Source organism: Mustela putorius, unplaced genomic scaffold, assembly GCF_011764305.1.
Source record: "Mustela putorius furo isolate JIRA1106 unplaced genomic scaffold, ASM1176430v1.1 tig00003962_pilon_pilon_pilon, whole genome shotgun sequence".
Classification (NCBI taxonomy): domain Eukaryota; kingdom Metazoa; phylum Chordata; class Mammalia; order Carnivora; family Mustelidae; genus Mustela; species Mustela putorius.
Window position 1 is genome coordinate 2,518,598 of NW_025422106.1, and position 27,456 is coordinate 2,546,053.

At 44.3% G+C, this 27,456-nt stretch overlaps 1 protein-coding gene across 1 annotated transcript in view; it reads right to left on the reverse strand.

Moving 5' to 3' along the window:
• SKAP1 (src kinase associated phosphoprotein 1) overlaps nt 1-27,456 on the reverse strand; it is a 280,423-nt gene that overhangs the window by 1,273 nt on the left and 251,694 nt on the right. The window contains exons 11-12 of the mRNA XM_004764740.3: nt 21,711-21,811; nt 1,681-1,789 (exon numbers count right to left, since the gene is read on the reverse strand). Coding sequence (XP_004764797.1) covers nt 1,688-1,789; nt 21,711-21,811 — 203 coding nt within the window. The 3' untranslated portion in view covers nt 1,681-1,687. The remainder of the gene's footprint in view (nt 1-1,680; nt 1,790-21,710; nt 21,812-27,456) is intronic.

Sequence of the window (27,456 nt, forward strand, 5' to 3'; positions counted from 1 at the left end):
ACCCAGGCACCCCTAAGATTTTGTTTTTGATTAATCTCTACACCCAACATGGGGCTCAAACTCACAACCCCGAGATCAAGAATCACACGTTCCACTGACTGAGCCAGCCAGGCCCCTGTGTGTAATCCTTTTGCATGTGTGCAAGTGTAGCTATAGGATTAATTCCTAGCTGTAGAATTGTTGGGTCAAAGAGAGATAAACAGGGGCACCTGGGTGGCTCAATGAATTAAGCCTCTGCCTTTGGTTCAGGTCATGATCCCAGGGTTCTGGGATCGAGCCCCGCATCAGACTCACTGCTCGGAGGGGAGCCTGCTTCCCCCTGTCTCTCTGCCTGCTCTTGGCCTCCTTGTGATCTCTCTCTCTCTGTCAAATAAATAAATAAAATATTAAAAAAAAAAAAGAGAGAGAGAGAGAGATAAACAGTTGTGTCAATAAGCCAATGACAAAGTGAAGTAGAGTAACTATATTAGATTTGACAGAAAAATTCCATTGCTTCTGCGTTCATGGCCAGGAAATGGAATCCTTACTAGGAACATCATAAAGTCAAACCTTGAGCGACAGGCCCAAGCTGGTGCTTTCTGGTTGTACAAGGGCATCGCAGAGTAAGATCTATACTTATGTATCCTCCTAAATGAATCCACTCAGCTGCGGCTGACACTAAAGTGGGCCCCGGTCTGGAAGATTCCAAGGATAGTTTGTGTCACCATCAGGCAAGTCATCCTTCACCCCCAGCAGTAAAGGCTGCTCCCATTTCAGGCCAGAAGAAGGAGCTAGAGACATCATGCTAGCCTTGGGTGCCCTCCGTCACCATCCTAATTCTAAACAAAATCCACTCGGCACCAACGCTACCCACCCAAAGGAGGCACTCCCTCCGCTGTTCTCTGATGTGGTTCTTTCTCATAAAAAGCGAGCCATATTCTTTATTACCTGAAGGTAAATTTGATTATGTTCTATAGGAATCCTCATACTGGATTCCTAGTCTTGGCCAACCCTATTCCCGTAATACCTGGGAAAATGGTGCTCTGGCTTTGAGAACTGAGGATAAAGAAAGTCAGACCCATCCTTGTGACAAAAATTCCTAGTTATCCCCAAATATTCATTTTCCCCTTTTTAATTTATTAGTGAACCCTCTCCCCTCTCCACTTTTAAGCTGGACACAGGTTCCACCTAGAATAAGTCTGTCTGTCTCAAGTTCTGGCCAGTGGAATGTAAGAAATGTCCTTAAAACAAGTGGGTGTGCCCTTCTCCTTTCATTTTTATCTTTCTGGCTGGGTAGGGTGTAGAGACATGATCGCTGGAGCCGGAGCCTCCATCTAGGGCCATAAGGGTAAGCTTTGGAATGTTGCCCCCATACAGTGGAGCAAAAAGAGAAGATATCTGGAAACTGGTTGCGTTGGATCATTTACCTCCAGATTTTTTTTAGAAGAGAAAAAGAAATTTCTATGTTAATTAAATCATTATTATTTTTTTTTTTTAGTTTCCTTTCACATGTTGTTGAACCTAATCCTAACTGACACAGTTCCCCAGTTTAGGAAAAACAGCTCCAGCTTCACCTTCTTTCAGTGGTAAATCGTTAGTGTCGCTTGTGGAAGTAAGGAAAAGCCACTCCACTGGCTTCTCCTATCCCTCACAGAGAGATGAAGGCATGACCAATGGATTTACTGGCCATCGTTTTGATACCTGGGCTTCATATTTCTTCCATTTCAAAGGCAGTGGTGAGATACTCCTTTGGAACAATACCGATGAGGCTGTTCAGTTCTCCAACCCACCAGCCATACACGTTATACTCCTGAAAAATGAAAAGAGGGTGGTTTCAGTTGGAATGCAGTCTTATTTCCATTAATCTCTGATGGTAACTGCGCGGGAGATTATGTTGGGTGGTTTCTTTGTTGACGGCAGTATGACTTGTTAACACTCCTGATGGGATTATTAAATTAAAAAAAAAAAATCTCCTGAAGGAAGAAAGCAAACTCTACCTTCATGTTTCCATCTGCCTGTCTACATTTAGTACATTTGATGCCATTGCTGAACCCAAAGAGCACGTCTTTTATCAAGCAGAGTGGAATGGCTTCTTCTGAGAAAGTTGGGCACATCTTAAATGCCACAGCACTAAAAATATTCAGGGAGTCAGGTCATAGTTCAAATCAATAATATTTACCAAGCATTGTCCATGTGCAAAGTGCTGTTTGAGTTCCCATGAGATGTATAATGATGAATCAGAGCACTGCTTGCTCCCAAGGAGCTTATAGCATAGAGTAATGGGCTTTGGAGTCAGACAGACTAGGATCCAGTCCCCACTTGGTCATTAAATAGTTGCGTGACCTTACGTTGTCCTGGCTTTAACTTCCTTCTCTGGAAGAGGGGTAATATCTCTCCCCTGTGTTGTGGGAATAGAAATGTCTAACACATAGTGGGTGCTCTAAATGTCAGGTTCCATTTACATTAGAGACATTTACATTACATCAGACTCCACAGAACCGCTCCTCCAAGAAATAAAGCGGGGGCCCCTGGATGGCTCAGTGGGTTAAGCTTCTGCCTTTGGCTCACGTCATGATCCCAAGGTCCTGGGATCAAGCCCCGCATCGGGCTCTCGGCTCAGCAGGGATCCTGCTTCCCCCTCTCTCTCTGCCTGCCTCTCTGCCTACTTGTGATCTCTCTCTAGGTTAAATAAATAAATAAAATCTTTAGAAAGAAAGGAAGAAAGAAAGAAAGAAAGAAAGAAAGAAAGAAAGAAAGAAAGAAAGAGGAAGTGTTACAGGGCATGTAACCAGGGATAGTCTTCAACCATGGCTGTGGGGCCTTACTGTCTCCTGGCTTTAACTTCCTTTTCTGGAAGAGTAGGGATGACATCCTCTCTCCCCTGTGTTGTGGGAATAGAAATGTCTGATGTGTAGTAGGTGCTCTAAACATCAGATTCTCCCCAGAAGAGGTGGTAGGTTGACAAGAGTAATGACAGGCAGGACATAGGCGCCCACATGATGCTCTTACGTATACAAGATGAGAGAGAGTTTTAAAGCAGAGGAGGGACGCCTCCTGCGCTTTAATGGGAAGGAAGGATGATTGTCAATACAGGTACCTTCCTCATTTGGTGGCTGAAGTTAACAGAAGTTAACACTTCTGATGGCTTCTCTTTTCTTTTTGAAGGTGAAAAGAGGTCCTCTGCTGGGAGAGTCGGGAGGCAGAGCTGGAGGAGGGGAGGAGATAGACTATCCAAAGGAAAAGAAGGATAACCAGTTGACCTGGAATTTTACTGTGTCACCAACCTGGCTTTCTTTTCTTTCTTTCTTTCTTTAATAGTAAAATTCAATAGCCAAGTATGTAAAAAGACAGCTTCATGGTACCCCAAATGCAGTTGAACTAGAATAAGTGATATTCCCCGTGTATTCCTAAATTTTACTTCCTTCAAAAGAATGAAAATATTTTTTAGTGCTTTCAGAAGCAGTCCCACAGTGTTTAACATCTGCTGTGCTTTTGAAAAGCTCTTCTGCATTCAAGGCCCCCCACTCCCAACCCTATAACCGCCCCTTCTTTTACACCCTATCATTCCCTTTCTATTTGCCCCCACTCTGGGGCTCCTATGTCCTGCTTGTTGTTACTGATGTGCCTGTCAACCTCCCACCTCTTCTGGCCCTCTTCTGACTTGATGCACTTTCCTTGAGCAATCTGATAGACCTCGGTGCTCTAGCCACCATGTAAAGGACTCATAACCACAGCTCCAGCGGAGATCTAAGTGTTGGATCCCAATACCCAAGTGCATGTCCGCTAAGCTGCTCAAACTCAGCATATCCTAAATTTAAGCCATCATCCTGCCTTGTCTCCATTCCTACCCCCAACCAGCTCTGCCTCCTGGGCACTTTATCTCAGTGGATGGTAGCACTATTATGCACTCAAGTTAATCAAGCCAGAAACTCAAAGTCGTTTCCAGTTGCACCTTCCTCTTCTGGTCAGTCCTTGAGTTCTGTTGATTCTCTTTTCAGAGCATTACTGGAATCCGTCCACTTGTCTCCATTCCCAATATCCTAATCATGTCACTGTCGTTTTTTCATGAAGACTACAGAAACACCCTCCTCTGTATCTCTATTCTTGTTCCCCTCCAATATAGTCTTTCTCTGAAGCCAGAATCACTTTAATGCACATTGATAAAATCACTTCTCTGGGATGCCTGGGTGGCTCAGTGGGTTAAAGCCTCTGCCTTCGGCTCAGGTCGTGATCCCAGGACCGAGCCCCTTGTCAGGCTCTCTGCTCAGCAGGGAGCCTGCTTCCTCCTCTCTCTCTGCCTGCCTCTCTGCCTATTTGTGATCTCTGTCTGTCAAATAAATAAATGAAAATCTTAAAAAAAAATAACTTCTCTGCTTGAAACCTTTAAATGGGTTCCCACTGCCTCCAGTCGACGTCTTCGTAAGGTGGACAAGGCTGTGCATGAGCTGGTCCTGTTCCCTGTTCAGCACTGTCATTTAGTGGACCCTTAGCAAAACAGAAATTTGTCTCTGCTACTCCCCTGGGCCACAGGCTCTCTTACCTTGGAGCCTTTCCTCTGCCTGTTTGGCTTCTATTTCTGTTCTCCCTTTCAGGGGCTCACTCCTAAGCAGCCTTCAGATCTCAATTCCTGGGTTTCTCTAGACTCTCTAGAAGCTTCTCTCTGCCACTCTCTTGTGTGGGGGGCTGCAGCTACGTACTGTGTACTGTGCCCTGTGCTTTCCTGGAAGTGAGTTCATCCTGCTGCTGCGTATCTGCTGTCTTTGTCTCACTGCCAGTCACTAGGTGGAAAGTCCTGTGAGAGCTGGGCTGGGGCTTTGTTGGTCTTGTTTGCTGCTCTACTCCCAGCACTCAGCATGGTAGCCGGCACAGACAGGGGCCAAAAAACACTTGCTAAATGAGGTTATAAAGAAATGAAGGGAGCAGTGAGATTTATTCTTTTAGTTGAGCAGACTTAGTTTCAGCTAACTCCAATACACTCCCCTGGTGATGGAAGTAGTTGTGGCAGGAAGAGAGCAGCTGCCTTTGGAGACAGTGTCCCCAGATGGCTCCCTAAATACCACACAGAGAGTCTCAAATGCTATGCCAAGTGAGGCTGAGTTGATTCTAAAAAGAACTGGGAATTACCTTTGAAGAGCCAGTCTTAAATAACTGCGTGTGTCTACCACCCAGCCCACTGTCTCCCCACACCTTCTCATGCCCCCACTCTCTCCCAGGTCAACTTCTCCCTACAGTCCGCGCTGCCTTGTGGGAAATTACCCAGAGCTCTTGTCAAATTACCCAGAGCCTCTGGCTGTCGGGATGTTTGAAGCTCCTCTCCATACGAGTTATGTTACTGCTCATTTTCCAACACTGAAGTTAGGGCAGTTTCTGCCTCAAGTTTTCTCATAGCGTTGCCTTCAGCTTAGCATGTTGCTGGAACGCCATTTCCACAAAGCCTTGGTGTGAAGGAGAGACACGTACTCTGTCTTCCTCTTGCACTGTTACTCATAAAAACCCTAGCTTTATCTCTTCGGCTACCTCACGGCTGGGAGGGCGGACGCGGTGTTGTACGCTAGTCTTCTGATCGAAGTCAGCTTGCTGAACCGTGTGTAAAGGGTGGTCTTCCACCTGCCAAACGGCGTCATCTTCATCACCCGTGGGGCTCCGGTGGGACCTCCCTTGGGAGCGTTCAAGACTCCTGATTTTGGCTCATGCTCCCTTAAAATCCGCCTTTAGCCACAACGCCGGGAGTAGGGACCAAGGCTTGGGAAGGCGCTCTCTGCCAGCCCGAAGCGGGTGCGAATGGGAAGCAGATGAGACTCGGCAGGACACCTGCAAGGACCAGGCTCCCGGTCTGTGTGCTCTTGCTCGAAGGGAACACTGACCCCGCCGACCACAGATGGAGAAGCCTCACCACGGTGCTGAGAACTGAAATGAGTGAAATCAACTCTCTGCCCTTCAAAACAAAAGAGCGAGCAGAGAGTAAGGAGGATGGCACGGTCTCAGAGACCGGAAGCACCCTGCTGCGGGAGCCTAGGAGCTTAATCAAAGCACCTACAGGTCTTGGGATCTGACTGGCTTTTCCAGATTTCATCCCTTGGCTGGATACCCAAAAAGGGCTGCAGGGCTGAGATGTTTAAAGCATGAATGGAAAATTTCTAGCCTTCTCTTCCACTACCACCTCCCATGCATTGCTCTAGCCCAGTCTGAACACCACGAGGTATTTTAAAATAATTTCTACTTTGATGAATTGCTGGGGAGTCCACAATTGCTCATAATCAAAGAGAGAAAAATGCAAATGAGATCCGGCCGAGAACTATCACCACCAAACGTTTATTTCACTGCACAGTGCCAAAAAGAATTAAAACAACATTAAACTCACAGCAATCATGTTTAAGCCCTCGTTTCCAAGTGCCAAATTGCACCACTCTGGATCATACAGATGTTCGTTAATTATGCTAATTTTTATTAAACTATTAAAATGGAGAGAGTACTGGCTCAGCCAGGCAGACCCCAGCTCTGAATGAACTCTGCTCTTGTCTAAAAGTGCTAATTTACTGCATTTTTATTAAGTTGCTGATTCTTGGGTTTTAGTTTTGGGATGGCAGAGAGGACTGAATTCCTGGGATCAACGTTTTCAATAAAGTTTGACTTCTCCTGCCCAGATGTTTAAAAAGACCAGAAAAACGCTGAGACACTCCCGGGAGACCTGAAATCCTCAATGCGGAAGTGGTTCTACCTCCAAGGTGGGGAGACACGCCTACCACGGGGAGGGATCAGAACTGTCCAGGGTCCTCATTCCTTAACTCCATACACATTGTGGATGGTATAGCTCAGGGGTTAATTACACAACCTTGTTAACTGAAGATGCTTTAGATAAGAACATAAAAAAGCTGTTTTTTTTTTTTTTTAAAAAAAGCAAACAAACCCTTTACATCAGCCACTTGGCTATTGTCAGGCAGTCTTTATAGAAGTTTTCCCTGAAAAATAGTGCACCGTGTGATTTGCTCCATCATAAATATTTCTAGGCTTGATTAGACATCCACTTCCCTCAACACCAACCCTGTTCCCCCTCCTGGAACTCCCCAAATGAAGGAATCTTGAAAGTAAAGGTTGGCTACTTGGACTTCCTTATCTGGTTGGAGAAGCTACTGGCCTAGATGAGCAGAACATTGAGTGAACTTGAAATAGACACGGCGCTCACCATCAGCAACAATCAAAAGTGTTTATGGGGGATTTCACAGTGCCATAAAAGGATTTATGCTGCTAATCTCCATCAACAAGGAAAAAACAACAACAACAACAAAAAAAAAAAAACAAAACCAACCCTACCAAACCTGCCATAAAAAGAACAGCAAATTCTATAAACAAAAAGCAGTATGGCCACAAACCACGGGCATGTCGCGCAGCTTGACTCTGCCTCCAGTGGTTTCCCATTGCTGTTTATGGTTTCAAGACTATCATGGACCTCCTCAGTGCTCCTCCTGTCACAGGGCCCTGAGTCCCTGTGTGGTGCTGCAAATACCCTGTCAGTAGGTGTCAGGGGATATCAGGGGGAAAGCCAGCAGGCGCCTATCATAAGCCTTAAAAGAGATTAAATACCCCTACTCCATGATTGCTACATTTTAATTTCTCTCCTCCCTGCTGGTTCCTATTTGTATAAGCTCTTCCATGGCTCCCCTGGAGTAGCACAGACATGACCTGGAATGACCATCCTGTCTTGGGATGAGAATTCAATTTCTAGGCTCAGTGAATCCTAGGCTGTTCCAACAAAAGGAAAGCACCACCCTCTAGGGCACAGATTCTTAAAGTGGAGTCTGTGAACCCCCGGCCTGGATGGACATGGATGGACATGAAGGGATCCCTGAACTCCTTAAAATTGGTGTAAAATTTTGTGTGCATGTGTCCATATGTCTTGTCCCTGGGGTGAGGTCCAGAACTTGCATCAGATTCTCAAAGGGTTTATGAATCCTCTACAGTTTATGAACCAGGGCTCTGGGGAGGGGAGGACACAAGGATCTTTATGGCCTGGACCTGCACTTTGGCCCGGGTGGCCTCTCCATTCCACCTTTCCCCCCGTTTTCAAATGTACAGTGAAAGGAAGTCAAGAATCCGTGTTTGTGCCATGCTGGCTTTCTGAGGCTTCAGCCCTCCAGCTTTGGAGCCTGTTCCTTCTTCTAAGGCTGAAGCCTGACCAAGCTTGCTCATTCCTCCTAAGGCACCATCACGTGCTCTCTTTTCTTTTATTATTTAAGCATAATGATGTACAATGTTCTATTACTTTCAGGTGTACCACTAAGGAACCATCCCTTTAGCTGTGACTTGAAAGTTGTCTTGTCTTCTCAATAGCTCCTATTCAAATCTGTGTGATGGTATTTGGAGCAAACTGCTTGACACTGTCTGCCCTGGGAGTGTTCCTAATAGAATGTTCTCTTTTCACATGGAATTGGGCTTTGATAAGCCTCTATGGAACAAGAGTCCCGGAAAACGTCTCATGCTTTTGTTCTTTTGACCATCAAAGTTCACTATATCAGTGCTTGTAAATAAGAGAATTCCTCTTCAAGAGGACAATCAATCAGGCCCTGACTTGAAAGATCAATAGAAACTTGATATATGGACGGGAAAGGCCAATCAATCACAGAATTACTGGTTTATGATTGCTTATTTCTCTTATCAGTGCTTGCGCATCCGACATTATCATTAGCAAAGATGGGAAATTCGAATTTCTGAGCAGAGTAGATTGTAATATTCCAGGGTCAGCCAAAAACATTGTATTTTTACTCTGGATTGGCCCACAATTTCTCTACTTCTAAAATCCAGCTTTAGAAATTTAAGGCTTTCTGAGGATGTCATAAATTATTAAATAAATTGAGGGCTCTAACTCAGCACCCTTCCAACTGCTGAGAAAAGCAAGGCTGGGAACAGGGATTGTTCACCAAAGACAAGCAGGTGCCCATTTTTCAGCATAAATGGTTTTGTGGGGAGATTTTGCAGAAGGGAAAAAGAAGCGGTCAGTCGGGTGGATGGTGGATTAGTGGGGTTGGAAGCTGTCAGAGGACTCAAGCTCAGCGCTCGGCTGAAACCTTGGGTAGTTTGGCAGGCTCCCCAGGCTGTTTGACATCATGTTTTAAGATCTTGGCAATCATTTTCTCTTTTTTCCATTATTCAGAGTTTTGGTCTATCAATCATCATAAAAATGAACCATTAAATTTGCCTCAATTGAACCAGTTTTATTTATTGTTACATTTCAGGGAACTTGCTAACCTGGAGGCTGGCAGGCCTGGACTGGGGAGGATGGAAAGGCACGTGAGTGTGAGAAAGGGGGCGAGGAAAGTCCGGGTGGTCAGTGACAGCAGGACAGCAGGCGGGGAGGACACAAGATGACAACTGGACAGCTAGGAATTCAGTGTTCTGAGGAGGAATGTGTCAGCTAGATTGGGGGGCGGGCGGTCTGAGAGCGCTTGAAAGTGAGGGGAAATTCAGACTCAAACTCGGAGCCCATGTCCCGAACTGGGTGCGGGAGGATAATGATCCCGTCGAGGCCAGCCTGGTGTGCAGGACCCGTGCACACACTGGACACGGCTGGTGATGGAAGTGTGTGCAAAACACAGGCTGTGCGCGAGAGAGAAATCCTAAACTGTGAAGCGAAGAGGGAGGGCGGGAAGAGAAATGAGAAAGATACACACAACTTGAACTTTGCCTAAAAAAGAGAGAAAGGATAAGGGGAAGGTAAACACTTTGCAGATGGGAGAAAACAAGGTGCCAAGTGCAGAATTCAGGAACAATAGAGACAGCACCATTTCAGAGCTGATAGAATTGTGATACCATGTGAGACCGGCGTATTAATATGTATTCCATAAACTGTGCGGCTCGCAGCTCCGCACCGCTCTGTTTTGCTCTGACCGTAGTACCAGCCTCAGGCACCACAACACAATTTGGAAACAATGTGACGGAAATGTTTAATCTGCTCGGCCCATCTGTGCTGCGTATTTCTCCAGATCTCCCTGAGAGAGGTGCCTTGAATCTCCACATTGCCTTTAATATTCTCCTAAATCACCTCCCCACTGCACTTCAAGGGCCATTGCTACAATATCACAGGTTCATCTAAAGTGCAATGGGGAGGGGGGTTTGGGGGGGGGAAGCGCAGGCCAGGATATTTTTTATTTTAAAATAATTTCCAGAGATTGTCTTTCCAGCTTCCTTAAAAAAAAAAAAAAAAAGAAAGAAAAAAAAAGAAAAGAAACGTTATTCTACTATTGCCGTAAGGTTATTGAGGTTGTTTGGTACAAAACAGGGTAGGATAGAGTGGAATCATTCTCCAAAGAATTATTTTTATTAATCTCGATTCCCTCAATTGGACATGGGAGGGGGTGAGCAGATGCTTGTTTCCTCTTATCTCGTTTTCTTGCGCCTTGCTAGGGTGATGAGTTCATTTGGGGCTGGTGTCTCCTCGGCTTGATGTTCTCCTCATTGGGTACTGGCTTAACTCTGCCCTGCTGCAGACAAAGCCATCTTGCTCAGGACAGGTAGACATTTGGACCCTGGTCAACTAAATGCCCTCACCAGAAAGGGATACTGCCTATATTGTTAATTGCAGCTTCAAACCTTAGGTTTTTCCTCTCTTTAAGGTACAGATACTGAGTGTCAGATTTCTGCTCCCCCCCCCCCCGCCCCGTCCCCCAAACCCCCTGCTTGATTTTGCCAGATTTCAGTGATTTGGGGCTAGAATGTAGGAAGCTGGGGGTAGGTTTCAGAGAAAGAGGGGATGACAAGTCACCATGTCCCAGACCTTAGACAAATGAAAGAGAGTTGCGCATCACCAAGAAAATTAGGATTCCTTTTGCTTTGTGAATTAAAGAAATGAATAATTTAATCCTCAAGATTGTTCCGGCGAGGGAAAGGCAAACGTCCCAGTTGCGGAGCCCTACAGCCTGTCGGTGTGTTACATCATCTGCACACATAGGCGTTTCCATGACAACCGCTTATAGCTTCATTTCCTGGATCCCTCTAGGGGGTGTCACAGCCAGATCCACCTGCTTTTCACCCTACCCTCGGTGGGGTCATGGTAAGGTCGCCAGAATAAATGAACGCGGGTACTAATGATCTGTTTACTGCTGTTTATGCTCTGTGTGTGTCAGGGGCACGCACATTTAGAGAGCTCATTATGGTTGCAATTAGAATGCACCATCGCTGGATATTTAACTCCTTTTTCTTTTAAATTAGCATTTTAATAACATTCTTTGAGCAGAGAAACAAAATGACCATTTTTCACGGACAAACTTCTAGCTGTAGGTGCAACTTTAATGGCAAAGTTGTGAAGGGGAAAGAAGGGAGGGGAAAAAAAAAAGGCCATTTTTACTACTTTCACCCTCCTCCTTACCAAAAGGATATTTTTATTTGCTTTCTAACACACTCAATTTCCTAAATTTGTTTTGAATCCAATTATTTTGGGTGGTTTCAAGTACCGTACTCTTGTTGGACGGAAATTAGCAGCGATTGAAATTAGCTTTCTATGTGACCTGTGAAAGGGGCTAAAATAATTACAAGTGTGGATAAGAAACCCTTTCTCCAAAGACCCTTGCTGCACCGCTGATAGCATTACTGGAATATCTTTATACAGTAACTGCAAGGGCTGTTTTCTTTGAAAAGGCGATTGCAATGATTGTTTCTGTTTTAAAAATCTTAGGACTGTCTTATAGAGGATGAATGATGACAAAAACTTGTCAATATAGGAAGGAAGAATGAAAAGAACAGCACGGCATCATTTACCATTTGAAAATGGCCTGATCTTGGAGCACCAAAAAGCAAAGAGAGACAGGAACGGGAAAGATTCAACGTAGAGACCCACTCGGTCAGAATGTTCCACCAGGCTCTGCTTTTTAGGAATCGGCCAACACCTTTACTAGGTGTTTATAGATGCTCTGTTTGTGGAAAGTACAGTGAAAAATAACAATTTGAATGTTTCGATTATCTTTCCCAGTCCGTTCCATTTTCATTATTTATTTCCTATAAATCGGGACCTTGCTGAACATAATTCTGCAGACAAGGAGGTGGATGGGACAGCCAATGTGAACGAGGAGATAGATGGTGGGTGCGTGTAAGATGGATGCTATGCGTTTATGAAAAGGAGCAGTATGTCTGCATGTGAACATCCACAGAGTAGAGCAAGCAAGCGTGTAAACTATAATGGGTATTTATAGGTGAAAAAAAAAAAAAGGTGCAAGGAATATTGGATGGGAACAAGCACACTGAGCCTGAAAAGGGTTTGCTTTTTTCCTAACCTCTTGGAATCCACGTCCAAGTTCTGCTAAGGTGTCCCATGGTTGCTGCGGCTCCTGTGAAAACTCAAGCCTTTTCATGACAACAGATGGGGGATTTCACAGCCAGAAGACTCAGGAGGTCAACAGTTGAAAAGCAAGAGTTAGAAAGCGAGATCTTTATCGACATCAAAAACAATCCCACCAAGAAAACCCAGAACGATAGAAGGAGGAAAATATTTAAAGACACAGTAGGAAAAAAAAAAAAAAAAAAGGAAGCCTTTATAAAAATGCGGGTTTAAAGTGTTTATGCTGTTGTATCAGCCTAGTTGCACCTTAGAATCTGCCATTTCATAAATAAAATACGGATGGCATAGCCTATAATTTGGTGATAGCTACCCCAGGACATATCTAGATGCACTTGTGTTATTTTAATTAAATACTGCATTATGGTTTGTGACAACTACATAGCTACAGCGTAAATGAATTCGGAATTAAAGCGTTACTTAGGCATCCAGTAATTTTTGTTTCATTCCTCAGTTTTACAAAGCAAATAGCTATAAAATCAAGATGTTTGTTCATTTACAGATGGAGCAGGATTGTTGTTGCTGTTTTTTTCCTCCTTAATCCTCATGCACAAAAAGAAGACAGAGCTCAGAGTCTGGCTCCCAACACTCTCAGCTTATGAGCCACATCACAAAGAAAAACACATCCTCTTGACTATAATGTGAAATGCTGAATATTAATTGCTGGTATTATGCTTATCTTTCTAGCCGGGTTCTGTCTTTTAACAATTATTCCGATGGGCTGCAGTCTTGCACCGCCAGGAGATTTTTCTCCTTTGTTGAACGGTTAAAACCTATTTGATTTCATTTTATTAAAAGAGAATCTTAAAGTTCACAATGCTCCTTGGAAGTTTTAGTATCTGGAACTCTTCCCCAAATATAGAATATTAGTGGGAACAGAGAAACTGCCAAAGCTCTTTGATTAAAAAAAAAAAAAAAAAAAAAGAAAGACACACATATCTGCATCTAAAAGAAAAAAATATTTTTCATTCTGGCAATATTAGTGTTTCCTTAATGAGACTGGAGAGGGCATTATAATTTGATATAATCAATTGGTTAGTTTAAATGTCACTTAGCTAGCAAATCATGAGAAAGGTTCAGAATATTCTCATCTAACAGGCACGGATTTTCACTCAAAATTAATATGGTAGGGTAAAAGGATTTTTGCTCAAATATGAGGATTTAATTATATCTTTAATGTGTCATATGTCAAGATGAAAGTTTTTAAATAGCATGTTTTCTGAAACCACTATTATTTCTAGTTTGAGAATCAATATAATCTTTTTATTAGCCCTTAAATACCATACGTCTGGCAACGTCTGCTAATTCCAGCTTTTCTGGGTTCTAACCAATTACCCCAAGTGGCCCCCCTCACCTCCTGCCAACTAATCCTATAAACTGCATGGAAGTTACTCCCCTGTATGTTTGCAATGAGATTATAATTTGCTTTTAACATTTTGCTAGTTTGGTTGCAGAGCTGGACCCATAGAATCCCCAGAAACGCTGGCAGACAGGGGTTTGGGGAGGCTGAGCTCCTTTTGAGAAAATAATTACACAGAAACAAAGCTTTTGTGACTCCTTTTAAATAGAGCATCTCACCGAAATGTCATCCAGCCTCTTTGGCAGATTAGTGAGGAGTTTATTACTAAATCTCTGTCTAATAAACGTGCAGTTGACTCTGGAGGAGCTGCTTGTTATAATACTGGCAGTGGGAAATGGAAGGAATGTCACAGTTAAAGACACAAATTTTCCCCATAATATATTCGAATGGAAACCTCTGAATCCAATACTACATGGGCATATCTAATAAATTCACAATATTTCAGTCTCACCAGCCTTCACCGGTTAGTTTTAAAGATTTATGTGGTAAAAAATTACTCAGTGATGAATATGGTTTATTCTGTGCAGTATTGGAGGTATAAGGAATTAAACTACCGTCTTTAACAGTGAATTTATTATTACCTCTGTCAAAAGACGAAGCCTTTAACAGCATTTGTTATAAATTCACTGCAAAATAAATGGCTGGAATATTTTTACACTGGAGTTTGTAAAGCATCGGGCGATTCTGAGCATTAACCTAACCCTGCCATGGCTTAGATGGTTCTAGGTAAACAATTCTGTCTGGGCCTTGTAGTTAATTATCTGATCTGGGACTTTCCACCTGACTGAAAGGGGTGTGTGTGTGTGTGTGTGTAGAAAGTGAAGACTCCTGTCTAGACAACAGTTTGAGAGTAAGTAAAGTGGAAAATGTGGTTTTTTCCCCCTCTTTTTTCCCCTCTTTTTATTTTTTATAATAAATGGCTAGGGTTTGGAGGATAAGGTTGATATGCAATTGAGGCTCTTTTTAGCAGTTTTCTGTGCATGCATATGCACACACACACACACACACACACACAGGCATCCTCTCCCTTTTGTCCTCTCTTGGAATGGGTGTCCCCTCATTTATAAAAATTACCTGGAAGGAATGAGGCTGCCAGGGTTTGTTCTAGACGATTGGTTCCTGTCTGGGGGAAAGGAATGGCCTCTACTGAATTTGACCGGTGTATGACCGTTGCCTTCCAGCTGACCCCAAATCCCATTCCCATCCTCCTAACTCTATAGACTCCCATTGGGGTTATTAATGAGAGAAAACACCATCATCATCATCATCTTCGTCATCACAGCACAGTGTTGACCTGCTTGTTAACATGAAATGGTGTGGTGGGGACAGGTTCTGCTTCTCTTTCATATCATCATAAATAAGAAAAGATATTTTCCAATGGTATCCCCTCACTGGCCCCCTTTGGTTAGGTCAGAGGTGAATGATTGCTCCTTGACAGGCACTGATCAGTTTCATCACACTGTTTGGGCAGCCTGCGCCCCAGGCCTAAATTCCCCCCACTTACTCCCCAGAATTACCTCCCAAATAACCCCGCCCATCCCCCCACACAGCCAAGCTGAGGGTAATGGTGCCTGAGGAAGTCCTAAATGGACACTAGATGTCACCAAACACCTCCTTTCCCTCAGAGCCCTGAAATTAAAAAACCAAAAAAACCCCCAAAACCCCCCAACTAACCCAAACCCAAACCTTCATTTAAAGCAACTGGAGGAATTAACTTAGCCGTTTTTATGAGGCTTTTATCACATTCAACTAAGCATACTTAGGAGAGGGAGTACTGCTGCATTCAGATAATTTTTACAACATACAAATCTCTTATGGAGGGAACGGGGTCAAGGGAGGGGAAAGGTCTACATTCTTTAAGTTGTCTTTTGAGGGAGGAGGTGGAGAGCAGGGGGCCTTAAAAACCCCACGACAACAGGTGCTGGGAACAGACCTGCGGCCTTCAGGTAACAAGGAGTTGGGTGTGCAGCTAGGGTGCAGGCTAATTTTAAGTAGTTTTAACCATGCTGGAAGCTGAATGTCACTCAGGGTGACAAAGTCAGTCTATACTCATCCTGAAAGGGCCCAAAGCGTCTGACGGCATCATGTGTTTGAAGTTAAACTTGACTTTGCCTGCAAGTCTCTCTGTTCCCATGTTAACTGCACCCGCGGAGAAGACAACCAAAATGCTGTGAGTTTGGTCCACGGGAACATCCTCCCACCCCAGCTAAGCCACCGACTAAGTAGAAACCTTCTGTGGTGCCCAGCTGATTGGTCCCAGCCTGACCTCCATGGGCGCAAGTGGCAGGTCAAATCTTGGAGGAGCCCAAGGCCGACTCATGAGGTACACAACATAAGTCCAAGAGATGTGGCTTGCTGACTCAGTTTGCCCTTAACAGAAGACCTCATGCAGGGACCTCTTCTGCTTTCTCATCAACTGAGAAAGAGTTTTTCTTCCTCTCTCTAATTTGCCCCTATCTGCTGGACAGCTCATGTTGCCACCGTGAATTACTTCTGGAACAGGAGGCTTAATTTTTAAACAGCCATTTATTTAAGTTCTCTCACATAGTAGAACGGACGCCTTTATTACTTAGGAAGGAGGTTCCCTAGTCAGAGAGCTTGGAGCCAGGAAGAGAGTCTCTTCTCTGAAAGTTGGAACTTGCGACTCATCTTCTCCAAATAGAGGCATCTTGTCTCACCTCCCTCTCTCCCACTTAAAATAAATGCCCACCTCGCTGCTGGTCCACAGAAGGGCCTCGCGGTCCGCAGATCAAAGACCATGGAGCCAGGGCCCGGCGCTCCCGCACGGAGGCTGCCTCAGCACCTGTCCTGTCATGCCTGGTGCCCAGGCTGAATGGATTTTTGGAGTACACCTGTTGTTGAACCCCTGCCAAGTACTGATGGCCACTAACCCCCAAATCACTTTTCCCCGCTGTTGATGTTTGGAATGTCAGACAGGACTGAGCAGCAGCCGGCATGTATTTCAAACACAGCAGATGGATTTTTATATTAGCTCCTATTTCATGTTCAGGCAGAGCGACCGCCACACTAAAACCCGCAGCCTCGATGCTGCCGAGTTTGCTTCTGTGAGATTAATTCTGTGAAATTAATTGGGACAAGATTGAAAAGGAAATTAAAATGCAGCTGAGTGAACAGGCCTTTCAAACACCTTTCCTCCTGCTCTATTCAAACTTGGATTCTGCGGTGGTCGCTGGCGTCGTGGGAAGTAATTTACGAGAGGCAGGCTCTCCGGAGCCATCGGTTACGTATGAGGGGACCTGCACAGGCGCCGCAATCTGGAGCCACTGAAGAGCGCTAAACACCCCGCTGTGGCCTGAGCTGCGTCCCTGCAGGGGCGGGGTGGGGGGGGGGGAGCAGGGCTCAGTTCCTGTACCAGGAAGAGCTGTTCAGAAATATCTGGGCCCAAAGTGAACGTGGGAACATCCGCTAGATGCGCAGATCTCCTTCGTTATTAAAATCTCCCTTTAATATATTTTAAGGCCCAAATTGGAACTGGTGAATTAAGTGGGCGTGAAACTGCATGGGGCCTAGGAATGTAGGGCCTTGTTAGGGGAGGTTCGCAGGGGTCCAGCTGACGGCGCCCGTTGGTTACCGTTTTGGAGCCTGGATACGCGGCTCCAGCTTCTCATCAAATGAGAAGTCTGAACAAAACCATCCATTACAGTTAGGGACACAATCTCTCAGACCAGGAAGGGCTAGCTGGATTTCCATGTAGGCCTCTTCACTGGATGGTTTTCTATTTCCAAGTGAGACGATTTTGTGGTTTTGAGTGTCTTCGTGAAGAGTTTTTGGGCAGGACAGGCTACCTGTTTTTTCCTCTCTCACTTCACCAATGATTGACTGAACAACTAGTATGTACACAGCATTGACCTCAGAAGTTTACTTTATTGTTAGTGGAAAAGAGAGGACTATGATAATTGTTACCATTCCCTAGATGCCAGGCACTTCTCTACACAAATTCTCTAGTGCAAGCATCATAACCCCAGTGAATAGAAGTTAGCCCAATTTTTACAGATGAGAAAATGGGAGATTAGCAGGATTAAGTGCCTTTGCTCAGGGTCACATAAGTAACTCATCTGTTACTGACCTGCTTCCTTAAGGATAGGCCAGATGATGGGTATTTGGTTATCTTTGGGGTGTATCTTTCTGGCCCAGCCAATCATCCTCTCTGGAAGTTTTATTTTAAAAAGGACAAATGGGGCACCTCGGTGGTTCAGTTGGTTAAGTATCAGACTCTTGGTTTTTCTGAGTCGTGAGACTGAGCCCTGTGTTGGGCTCTGTACCTGGCATGGAGCCTGCTTAGAATTCTCTCTCCCCTGACCCCTCTCAGCCTATCCCCCATTTGTGTTCTCTCTAAAAAATAAAATAAAATAAAATAGACAAAAGCTCTCTTTCTGGGATCATTCTTGCCCAAAGACCCTAGGCCCTAAAAGACTCTCCTGGCCTGAAGATTCTAGGATTCAAGGTTGGCTCATATTGGAGCAACCATTAAGAAAGAGCAGGGAGCGGCAGGAGCCCAAGAGTAAAGCCCAGACCCCACCAAGCTTCCCCATTGGGGGCCATTCCCTGTTCTTAACCTGGTCCCCTCCAATATTTCTTTTATCATACAAAAAGAGAGGGGGAAATCAGAGGCATTTATGAGGGCCCAAAACAAGAGCTTATAATTGAAATGTTTAAATTAGTTTAATCTGAATAAATAATTAAACACATTTTTGTGTGGAATTTCTTTTCTTTTCTTTTTTTTTTAAAGCATTTATTTATTTATTTGACAGAGAGAGATCCTAAGGAGAGAGGCAGGCAGAGAGAGAGAGAGAGAGGAGGAAGCAGGCCCGATGTGGGACTTGATCCAGGACCCTGAGATCATGACCTGAGCCGAAGGCAGAGGCTTAACCCACTGAGTCACCCAGGTGCCCTGTGTGGAATTTCTTTAGCAATTTTGTGGTTGGAACTTGTGACTCATCTTATCATGTTTAGAACAGGAATGCTAGAGGTGGAAGGGGTCTTAGAGGTTATCCAACACAACTCCCTCATTTTACAAGTAAAGCTGTCCAGGTAAGCTGAGCCACACCCAGTTGCACCTTGCCTTGCATTTCTTTTCTTCTTCTTCTTTTTTTAAAAGATTTTATTGGGGCGCCTGGGTGGCTCAGTGGATTAAGCCGCTGCCTTCGGCTCAGGTCATGATCTTGGGGTCCTGGGATCGAGCCCGCATCGGGCTCTTTGCTCAGCGGGAGCCTGCTTCTCTCTCTCTGCCTGACACTCCGCCTACTTGTGATTTCTCTCTCTGTCAAATAAATAAATAAAATCTTAAAAAAAAAAATAAAAGATTTTATTTATCTATATGTGAGAGAGAAAGCGTGCACAAGAGCAGAGGGAGAGGGAGAAGCAGACTCTCCACCAAGCATGGAGCCCAATGCGGGGCTCCATCCCAGGACCCCAAGATCATGACCTGAGCCAAAGGCGGACACTTAACTCACTGAACCACCCAGTGAACCACCTATTTCCTATTGGTGGAAATAGACTTCTCCAGGTTCCTAACCCAGAGGGCCTTTCTTGTCTGACAAAGGTTTTACCAGCCAGAGAGAAAAGTAAAATGGGATTTTTGGATACCGTTTTTCTGGACTAACCTCCACTTGGGTCAGTTCTTTTCCTCCACATGTGAGAGGCAGGCTGCGGCGTATAACTGACCGCAACAAAGGAAGCCAGTTGGGGCTAAAGCGGGATTATTTAGGATTCATGTGAGAAAAAATTCCAGAGATTAGGAGTTGCTGCACGTCGGAACAGACAAACAGCTCATGGTAGAGGCATCTCCTTTTTCTATCTGTCTGAATTGTTTCATTTGTGCTTCTTCGAGGCGAGGGAATGGATTGGGTGGCCTTTTAAGATTCCTTCCTGTCCAAGGACTGTTATTGAGTTAGGTGATATAATAAAGGTAAATCCAATCCGAAATGCTCCCCAAGCCAACGTTAACTGGAACGAAGCTTTTATGAGGGAAACTCCTGTTGAGCTTCCAGCTTCTCATTTCCTCCTCTGACATGCAGGGATTCGCAGCGTGCAGAAGGGAGGCAGCTGCTGTAGTTTTTGGGGGAAGAAATGTGCTACTACCCGGCAAAGGATAAAAATAGACTGAAGACCTTCCAAACGGTGGAGAACGAAACCAGACAGAAGCACAACAGCAAGATATTACTCCCTGAATCAAACTTTGATATATTAGCTTTCAGTACGGGAGGCGGAGAAGCGGGGATTGGTTAAAAAAGACAGGTGAGGAAGCCTCTCCATGTTCTTTGGTATCTCTTAAAAATACAACAGTCATGGTCCCCGCCGATAGCTCTGTACTGCAGGGCAAGTCACCACACAGCCCCTTCTAAATGGAGGAAAGGAACCCCCAGTGAGAAGCCATTAACAAAGGCAAAAGACATGCAAAACAAACAAAATAATCATGACCGAAGAGAAGGCCAGCAGACAGTCTGGCTCCGTTCTCCCCCCCACCCCCACCCCTCCTGCTGCAGGCACCTCAGACAATGTAAACAGTTAATTTGTTCACCTGCAGGCTCTGGGCAAACAGAGGCCTGGTCACACCTGAGTGGATAACTCGATTACCCCTGTAATGCCAGCGTGGTAATGTACACAAATTCTATTACAAGGCAAACCTTGCTTTCGGGCATTTGAAATACCAATCAGGCCAATGTCCACTCCCTTCTTTGCTTCCAATTTATTCTTGGTGTATTGGAGCTGCACCAGAATGGCACTAGGATGGAGCAGAATTAGGACTCTGGAAGAAATCACTAGAAGACTGTGATCTCAGGCAACGGGCCTTAAAGGCTTCCTACTCTTTTGCAGAAGGTTTGGTCTGCATTTGGTCCTCATTCCAAGGGGACTTGTTGCAACCCCTGAAAGGTGCCTTAAGTCAGCTTTGATCTGTTTCTAAGGACCTTGTGGTATCTTTCGAATCGAGACAAACCCTTGGCACAGACAGAATAAAGATAAATGGCAAATGATGGGTTAATAACACAATGGATTTTCAAATTGCCTTTATGGAATCCACATACTCATTAATTAAAGAGCAAATGGTGCCAATTTCAAAAAATGTGCTTGTAGATATTGATTGACCCCATAGAGAAACATCTTTTTAGTAAGTTACTTCAGGGACAGAATCTGTTTCCTTAGCCCCCCTATATAAAATATGTACACTCTTTCTTTACAAAGGATGACACCACTGATCCCGTCAATGGTAGTCTGTGGGTTCTGAATCATCTTCACATTAGTGACAGATCTGCTATAATCTATCCTCTTATTTTTTTTCCCAATTCTTTTATAATCAATGACACTATTTGTGAGATGGTTAGTTGGGGTTAGGGATTAACTTTATGGCTGAGGAAGAGAATACAGTTAGTTGGCTCTTACAGGGTTGGATTCACTATCTTGGCCTTATCAGCACTTGCTCAAACCAACTGAGCTAACTAGCACTGACTATCCCCCATCCTAATTCTATTACGGTTTTGTTTATCTGTGAATGACATAAGAAGGTGGTTTACCAAGCCAGAATGTTTTCAAGAGAATTATACAGTCATAAATTATGTACCAAATAATGACCTTTTAAGCACTGCAAGATCCTAAAAAGGATAAATTGATTGGTGTGGTTTTAGTGTTATATCTACTTTATTGCCTTTTGAAATTTGAAAATTAGCTCCTCAATGTGAATTTTCAATTAAACTTTTCCCTAACAATTATAAATCAATGGGAATTTACTTTATGTGGGAGGGAGCCATGTAAAGCACACAAGTGAAATGTATGACATGGAATAATTTTCTTATGGTGACTACATCATTGAGAATGAAAAGATCAATTTTGGGGGGAGGGCAGGAAGAGAGGGAGAGAGAGAATCTTAAGTAGGCTCCACACACTATGTGGAGCCCGATGTCGGGTTTAATCTCACAACCTTAAGGTCATGACCTGAGCTAAAATCAAAAGTCAGATGCTTAACGGACTGAGTCACCCAGGTGCCCCTCCAAAATTGACTTTGGATCCAAGCCCCACACTCCATGTCCTTACCTTGCTCAGAATGTGGATGAGGTCACCCCTTTGGAAGGACAGTTCGTCTGGCTGGTCACCATGGCAATCCCAGAGGCCCTGGTAATAACTGGTATAGTCCACTGGTCAAAGAGAGGAGAAATCAAAGTTAAAAGGACTCTGTCTTTTTCCATGGAGCCCACATTTTTGCTGCAAGTGGAAACCAGGGTTCTAACATTGTCCCTAGGAAACCTAGGATTCGGGGGCGTTGGGAGGAGAAACAGCCCAACACTCAATGTGAGCAAAGGACTGTGGGAAAAGGAGATCATTAACTAACATTGGATATTTACAGATTACCCTTAGTCAGACGTTATTCAATAATATGATAAATACCTTCATTTATTAATAAAAGAAAGGCAGGTAATTTTTTACTTGGTTTGTATGTAAGCAGGACAGAGACTTCCTGATAGATAGTCTTGATCCCGGGCATCTAAACTATCCAGCGTTTCTCTTCAAAATGCATTTGAAGAAATGAGGGAAGTCTCCGACTTCGGCTTGTTTACTGAGAGGCTGAGTCAGCCAGCTGTGTCTGCATCACAGTCTCTCACGTGTTGATGTCTTCTGTCACACAGGAACTTCATCCTGGGCACTTCCCACTCAGGTACTAGGTGAGGTAATCCCGCAATAAATACGGTTACGAACAGCCCAGTCTTTAAGTGGAACCAAGGGGGGTGTCTCATCCATTATAACTAAATTCTGGGTGGGCTGGCCCTTTTCCAGCATCTCATTTGTAGACCCTGAACATGCCTGCCAAGATTTATCTGCAAGCCCCCAGGGGGACAGAAACCAAAGTGATCTGCATTAAAAATGAGAGCAACTGAAGACGACAAACCAAGCTTTCGAAGCAGCTGGAGAGATTTACTGGGCTTCTCAGCAAGACTAGATGGCAGTGATGCCACAAGACAGCCATCGATTCTTAGCAGTGAAGAATCTGTATTGATCTTCTACCCGGAAAGGTTAAACACTAGAGCGCAAAGTGGGAGAGGATCTGGGGATCTGAATGGCAGGAGAGCGGATGTCCACTGGACCGGGGATGATGTGGCCGTGCCCCTGTCCCTTAGGATGCTAATGGGTGAGAACGGTCAGCAAAGCACCTACCAAAGATGAGATTCTTGTTGTTGGGAGTCAGGAGTCCTGGGTTCTAATGAAAATTCAAATGACTTTGGGGGACTGTATTTGTACCAGTTTTTACCCTTCCTTTAATTTGTTTGACCCTCCCATGAGGTGTGATAGAGCTGGTCACCGAGGATGGGAATAGATAGGGGAAGGCAGGTGGGCAGTGTGGGTGGACAGACACACTTGCTATGTTTGCTTTTTAAAAAACTTGTTCCTAACCTATCAGCGATTCAAATAAAAAAGGCACAGGAGAAAAGAACTTTAGTAGGAATCTTAAAGTGCACAAAAATCAAGGAGGGACAGATCCATTTAATCAAGACTTAGATGTTGCAAAGAGAAGTAAACATGTTAACCATATAGAAATGAGGCGTGTGTTCTTTCACGAAGATAATTGTTTGTATATGCAATAAACAACAGAGGGCAGCAAACAAGACAACCATGCTGGAAACCACAGAGTTAAGGATGTATTCGGAAGAAAAATACATTGGGAGAAAAATGCTAACTATTGGAAAGGCAAGGCATGTATTTGGGGGGACACCAGGGCCTGAAATAATAGGGAAATATCAGTCCCTGAAGAGTGAAAATAGCTTTCCCAGAGGATATATTAATGTATTTTTAGTCATAATGGAGTTGATTAATCACATGAAGATTTTGACAAAATTAGAAATGAAAAAAATATAATATATATATGAAAAGTATATATGTATATTTAAAGATTTTATTTATTTATTTGTCAGAGAGAGCACAGGCAGGGGGAACAGGCAAGGAGCCCAGTGCTGGACTTGAACCCAGGACCTGGGATCATAACCTGAGCTGAAAGCAGACGCTTAACTGACTGAGCCACCCAGGTGTCTCTATATATACATATATTTAAAAGATGTTATTTATTTATTTATTTGAGAGAGAGCGAGAGAGAGAAAGCACAAGCAGGGGGAGCAACAGACAGAGGGAGAAGCAGGCTCCCCGCTGAGCAAGGAGGCCAACGAGGGGTTGGATCCCAGGAACCTGGGATCATGACCTGAGCTGAACACAGATGCTTAACTGAGTGAGGCACCCAGGCATCCCAGAAATGAAAAATATATTGATGTCAATAGTCCTTACACATTTACATATTATAGAGAAAATAATTTTATAAAACTAGACTTTTAAAACACAACTTGATATTTCTGAATGGTAAGAAGACTAAGCAACATTGTCTTGGCTTTGTCTGGTTTAGCAGATGGTCACTGTGGGCTACCAGTCCCCTTTTGCCTGGAAATGCTCCTAAGATTATGAGTACTTTTCAGGTATATATGTAAAAAGTGACTTGATATTGGGCATATAAGACACCGGAGGAGAATACTTGGAAACAGACCTATTCTAAAAGCAATATAGAGCATAGGGAAAGTAAGACGCTAGGAAGAAAACAAGAGCCTTCCAGGAAAAATTGCAGAAAATGCCTCTGGTTCTTCAAAAGCTAAAGGCTAGAAGAAAATAGAGCTCAGGAATCTGGCTGTTCGTTTACTGAGCCCAAGACCCAGAACTGTCAGAGCTAGAACTAGAAAGCACAGCTTTGAAAAAATAAGCAGAACGAAGGGTTAAACCTGGAGACTCGCTGTCCAGACACAGGCATTCGCGTACCAGGGAAATCAGTGAGGAGGACCGTCTTAGCTGGACCAGATGGGACCCGGTATTGCAGACTCCCTGTTGTACATAGGTGTGACTTGCATTTATGTGTGTACGTGCACACTTCTCTACATTCACTCCTCAGCAGCCAGCGGACATGTCCACAGTGCTTACTAAGTGCCTGGGACCGTGCGGGAGGCTGGGAATTCCACCTTGGCCACAGACGGTCTCTGCTCTCCGGGTTCCCGTCCAGTGGGGGGAGGCACTGAGAAACAGAGCCATGACGATATTTACTTATCTACGAGACCGTGGTACGTCTTCAAAGAGGAGGTTGAGGGACGCCTGGGTGGCTCAGTTGGTTAAGCAGCTGCCTTCGGCTCAGGTCATGATCCCAGCGTCCTGGGATCGAGTCCCACATCAGGCTCCTTGCTCGGCAGGGAGCCTGCTTCTCCCTCTGCCTCTGCCTGCCACTCTGTCTGCCTGTGCTTGCTTTCTCCCCCTCTCTCTCTGATAAATAAATAAAAAAAAATCTTTAAAAAAACAAAAAACAAAAAAAAAAAAAAAACAAAGAGGAGGTTGAGAACCTCCTGTGTAGAACAGGGAAGCTAACTTCATGGAAGGCTTCCCGGAAACTTTGGTGGTGTTATAAACACCTGACTAAGATCCGGTGTTATTTAAAGATCGTGAAGTGGGAGGGGGCACAAGGTAAGGTGGAAGAGGGCTTCATTCCTGATCTTTTGTCTCTGGAAGAGCTTGAAGTTCTGGAAGTTTGCAGGGGCAGTTCTGCTTCTCCGTAAATTTGCCCAGGTCACTCTATAAACAAGGGAATGCCCGAGGAGACTGATGTCCTTAGACCAGTGAGGAATTGGGAGCCCGAGAGAGTATTTCCTCTGTGGACTGGATGGAGGTTCCTTTAGGTCTACACGACTCTAGCAGCAGTCTGAGATCAGACATCGTGCAGCATTCTGACCATTTAATTAATTCAAAGCATCCTCATTCTCATTTTGAGGACATTATTCCATCTAATTATTTTTTTTTCCAGTCTGTCCATTTGGAATGAAAAACAAAAGAATAAAGCTTAATGCCAGCATTTCTCAATGTCTCTCCAAAAAAAACCGTAACTTTGCACTAAATAAAGCCTGGTAATTCAAAAGCAAAGCACTAATATATTCAGCATAAAACAGACAGAGGACCTAGAGCAATAATGACACCACTAATAACTAAAACAGTTATAACAATTAACAACAATTACAATGATAGAGAAGCTAATGGTATGATCACTGCATTTAAATTGCTAGCAGAGCTGAGGAGGACTTTTTCTAGAGGAAAAAAAAAGGGGGGGGCAACATCTTCTTTTCTTTATCTCATATAAGAGAAGCCAAGCTCCCAGCAAACAAAATGTCATAGGAAGAATAGCAACAGTCTAAGTTTAAAAATACATTGTTTTTCTCTCTTCTCTAGGTATTTATTGCAAAGCATTTACCATTGCACAGCAAGTTCTTTTTTTTTTTTTTTAAGATTTTATTTATTTATTTGTCAGAGAGAGAGTGAGAGCAAGCACAGGCAGACAGAGTGGAAGGCAGAGTCAGAGGGAGAAGCAGGCTCCCTGCGGAGCAAGGAGCCCGTTGTAGGACTAGATCCCATGACGCTGGAATCATGACCTGAGCCGAAGGCAGCTGCTTAACCAACTGAGCCACCCAGGTGTCCCCAGCAAGTTCTTTATAACCAGTAAGAGTCACTTCTCCTGTAACGAAGGCCAGGTTGTACTACTGTTGACAGGGTCATAATTTGAAAATGAGCCTCCATGACGTGGAGAGTTCTAAGGTAAAAAGGACCAGGACACCTTTCTGCCTGTCTTCCTCCTTGGGGCCAACAGAACTTGACTGGGTTCCTTCCAGCCTTCGTATGTCACCTTGGATTTTTGCTGGGGAGATGCTGTGTAGCTCCGGAATTCAAGTTATGACCAAGGAAAAGAGGCTCAAAGGCAGGTCAGCATGTTGTTTACATTTACTTGATGAGCGAAAGGGCTGTGCTAATGAGGCCCAGTTATGGGAGCAACTACTTAACAGATTATGAAAAAGAGAGACAGAATGAGAAGATGGAGAAAGCCAGTCCTTGCTAGACCATGGATAGGTGAGAAGTGGACACAGAAGGCCATGGCAGTGACCCACTGGAAGGGACTTGGCCAGGCCGGAGAAGTCCACCATGTTCAGTCTATCAAGACAGACCCAGCCTGATAGCTTACTATTTCAGAACAAAAGGCATAAAGAAACTTGCCAGGACGTCTGGGTGGCTCAGTTAGTTGTGTCTGTCTTCAGCTCGGGTGTATGATCTCAGGGTCCTGGAATCGAGTCCTGAGTGGGGCTCCCTGCTCATCGAGGAGCCTGTTTCTCCTTCTCCCTCTGCCCCTTCCCCACGCTCATGCACACTCTCTCAAATAAATAAATAAATAAATAAATAAATAAATAAATAAAATCTTTAAAAACAAACCAAAAAAAAAGCAACAAGGGGCGCCTGGGTGGCTCAGTGGGTTGAGCCTCTGCCTTCGGCTCAGGTCATGGTCTCAGGGGCCTGTGATCAAGCCCCTCGTTGGGCTCTCTGCTCAGCAGGGAGCCTGCTTCCCCCACCCCCTCTGCCTGCCTGTCTGCCTACTTGTGATCTCTTTCTCTCTGTCAAATAAATAAATAAATAAATAAATAAAATCTTAACAACAACAACAACAACCGAAACGAAATTCACCAAACTCCACTTTAATTTTGAGTTTTGAAATCTCCATGGTCCTTAAGTTTGTTTTTTTTTTTTTTTTTAAAGATTTTTATTTATTTATTTGATAGACAGACAGAGATCACAAGTAGGCAGAGAGGCAGGCAGACAGAGAGGGCGAAGCAGGCTCCCCCTGAGCAGAGAGCCCGATCCGGGGCTCGATTCCAGGACCCTGAGACCATGACCTGAGCCAAAGGCAGAGCCTTAAGCCACCCAGGTGCCCCTATGGTCCTGAAGGTTTTAA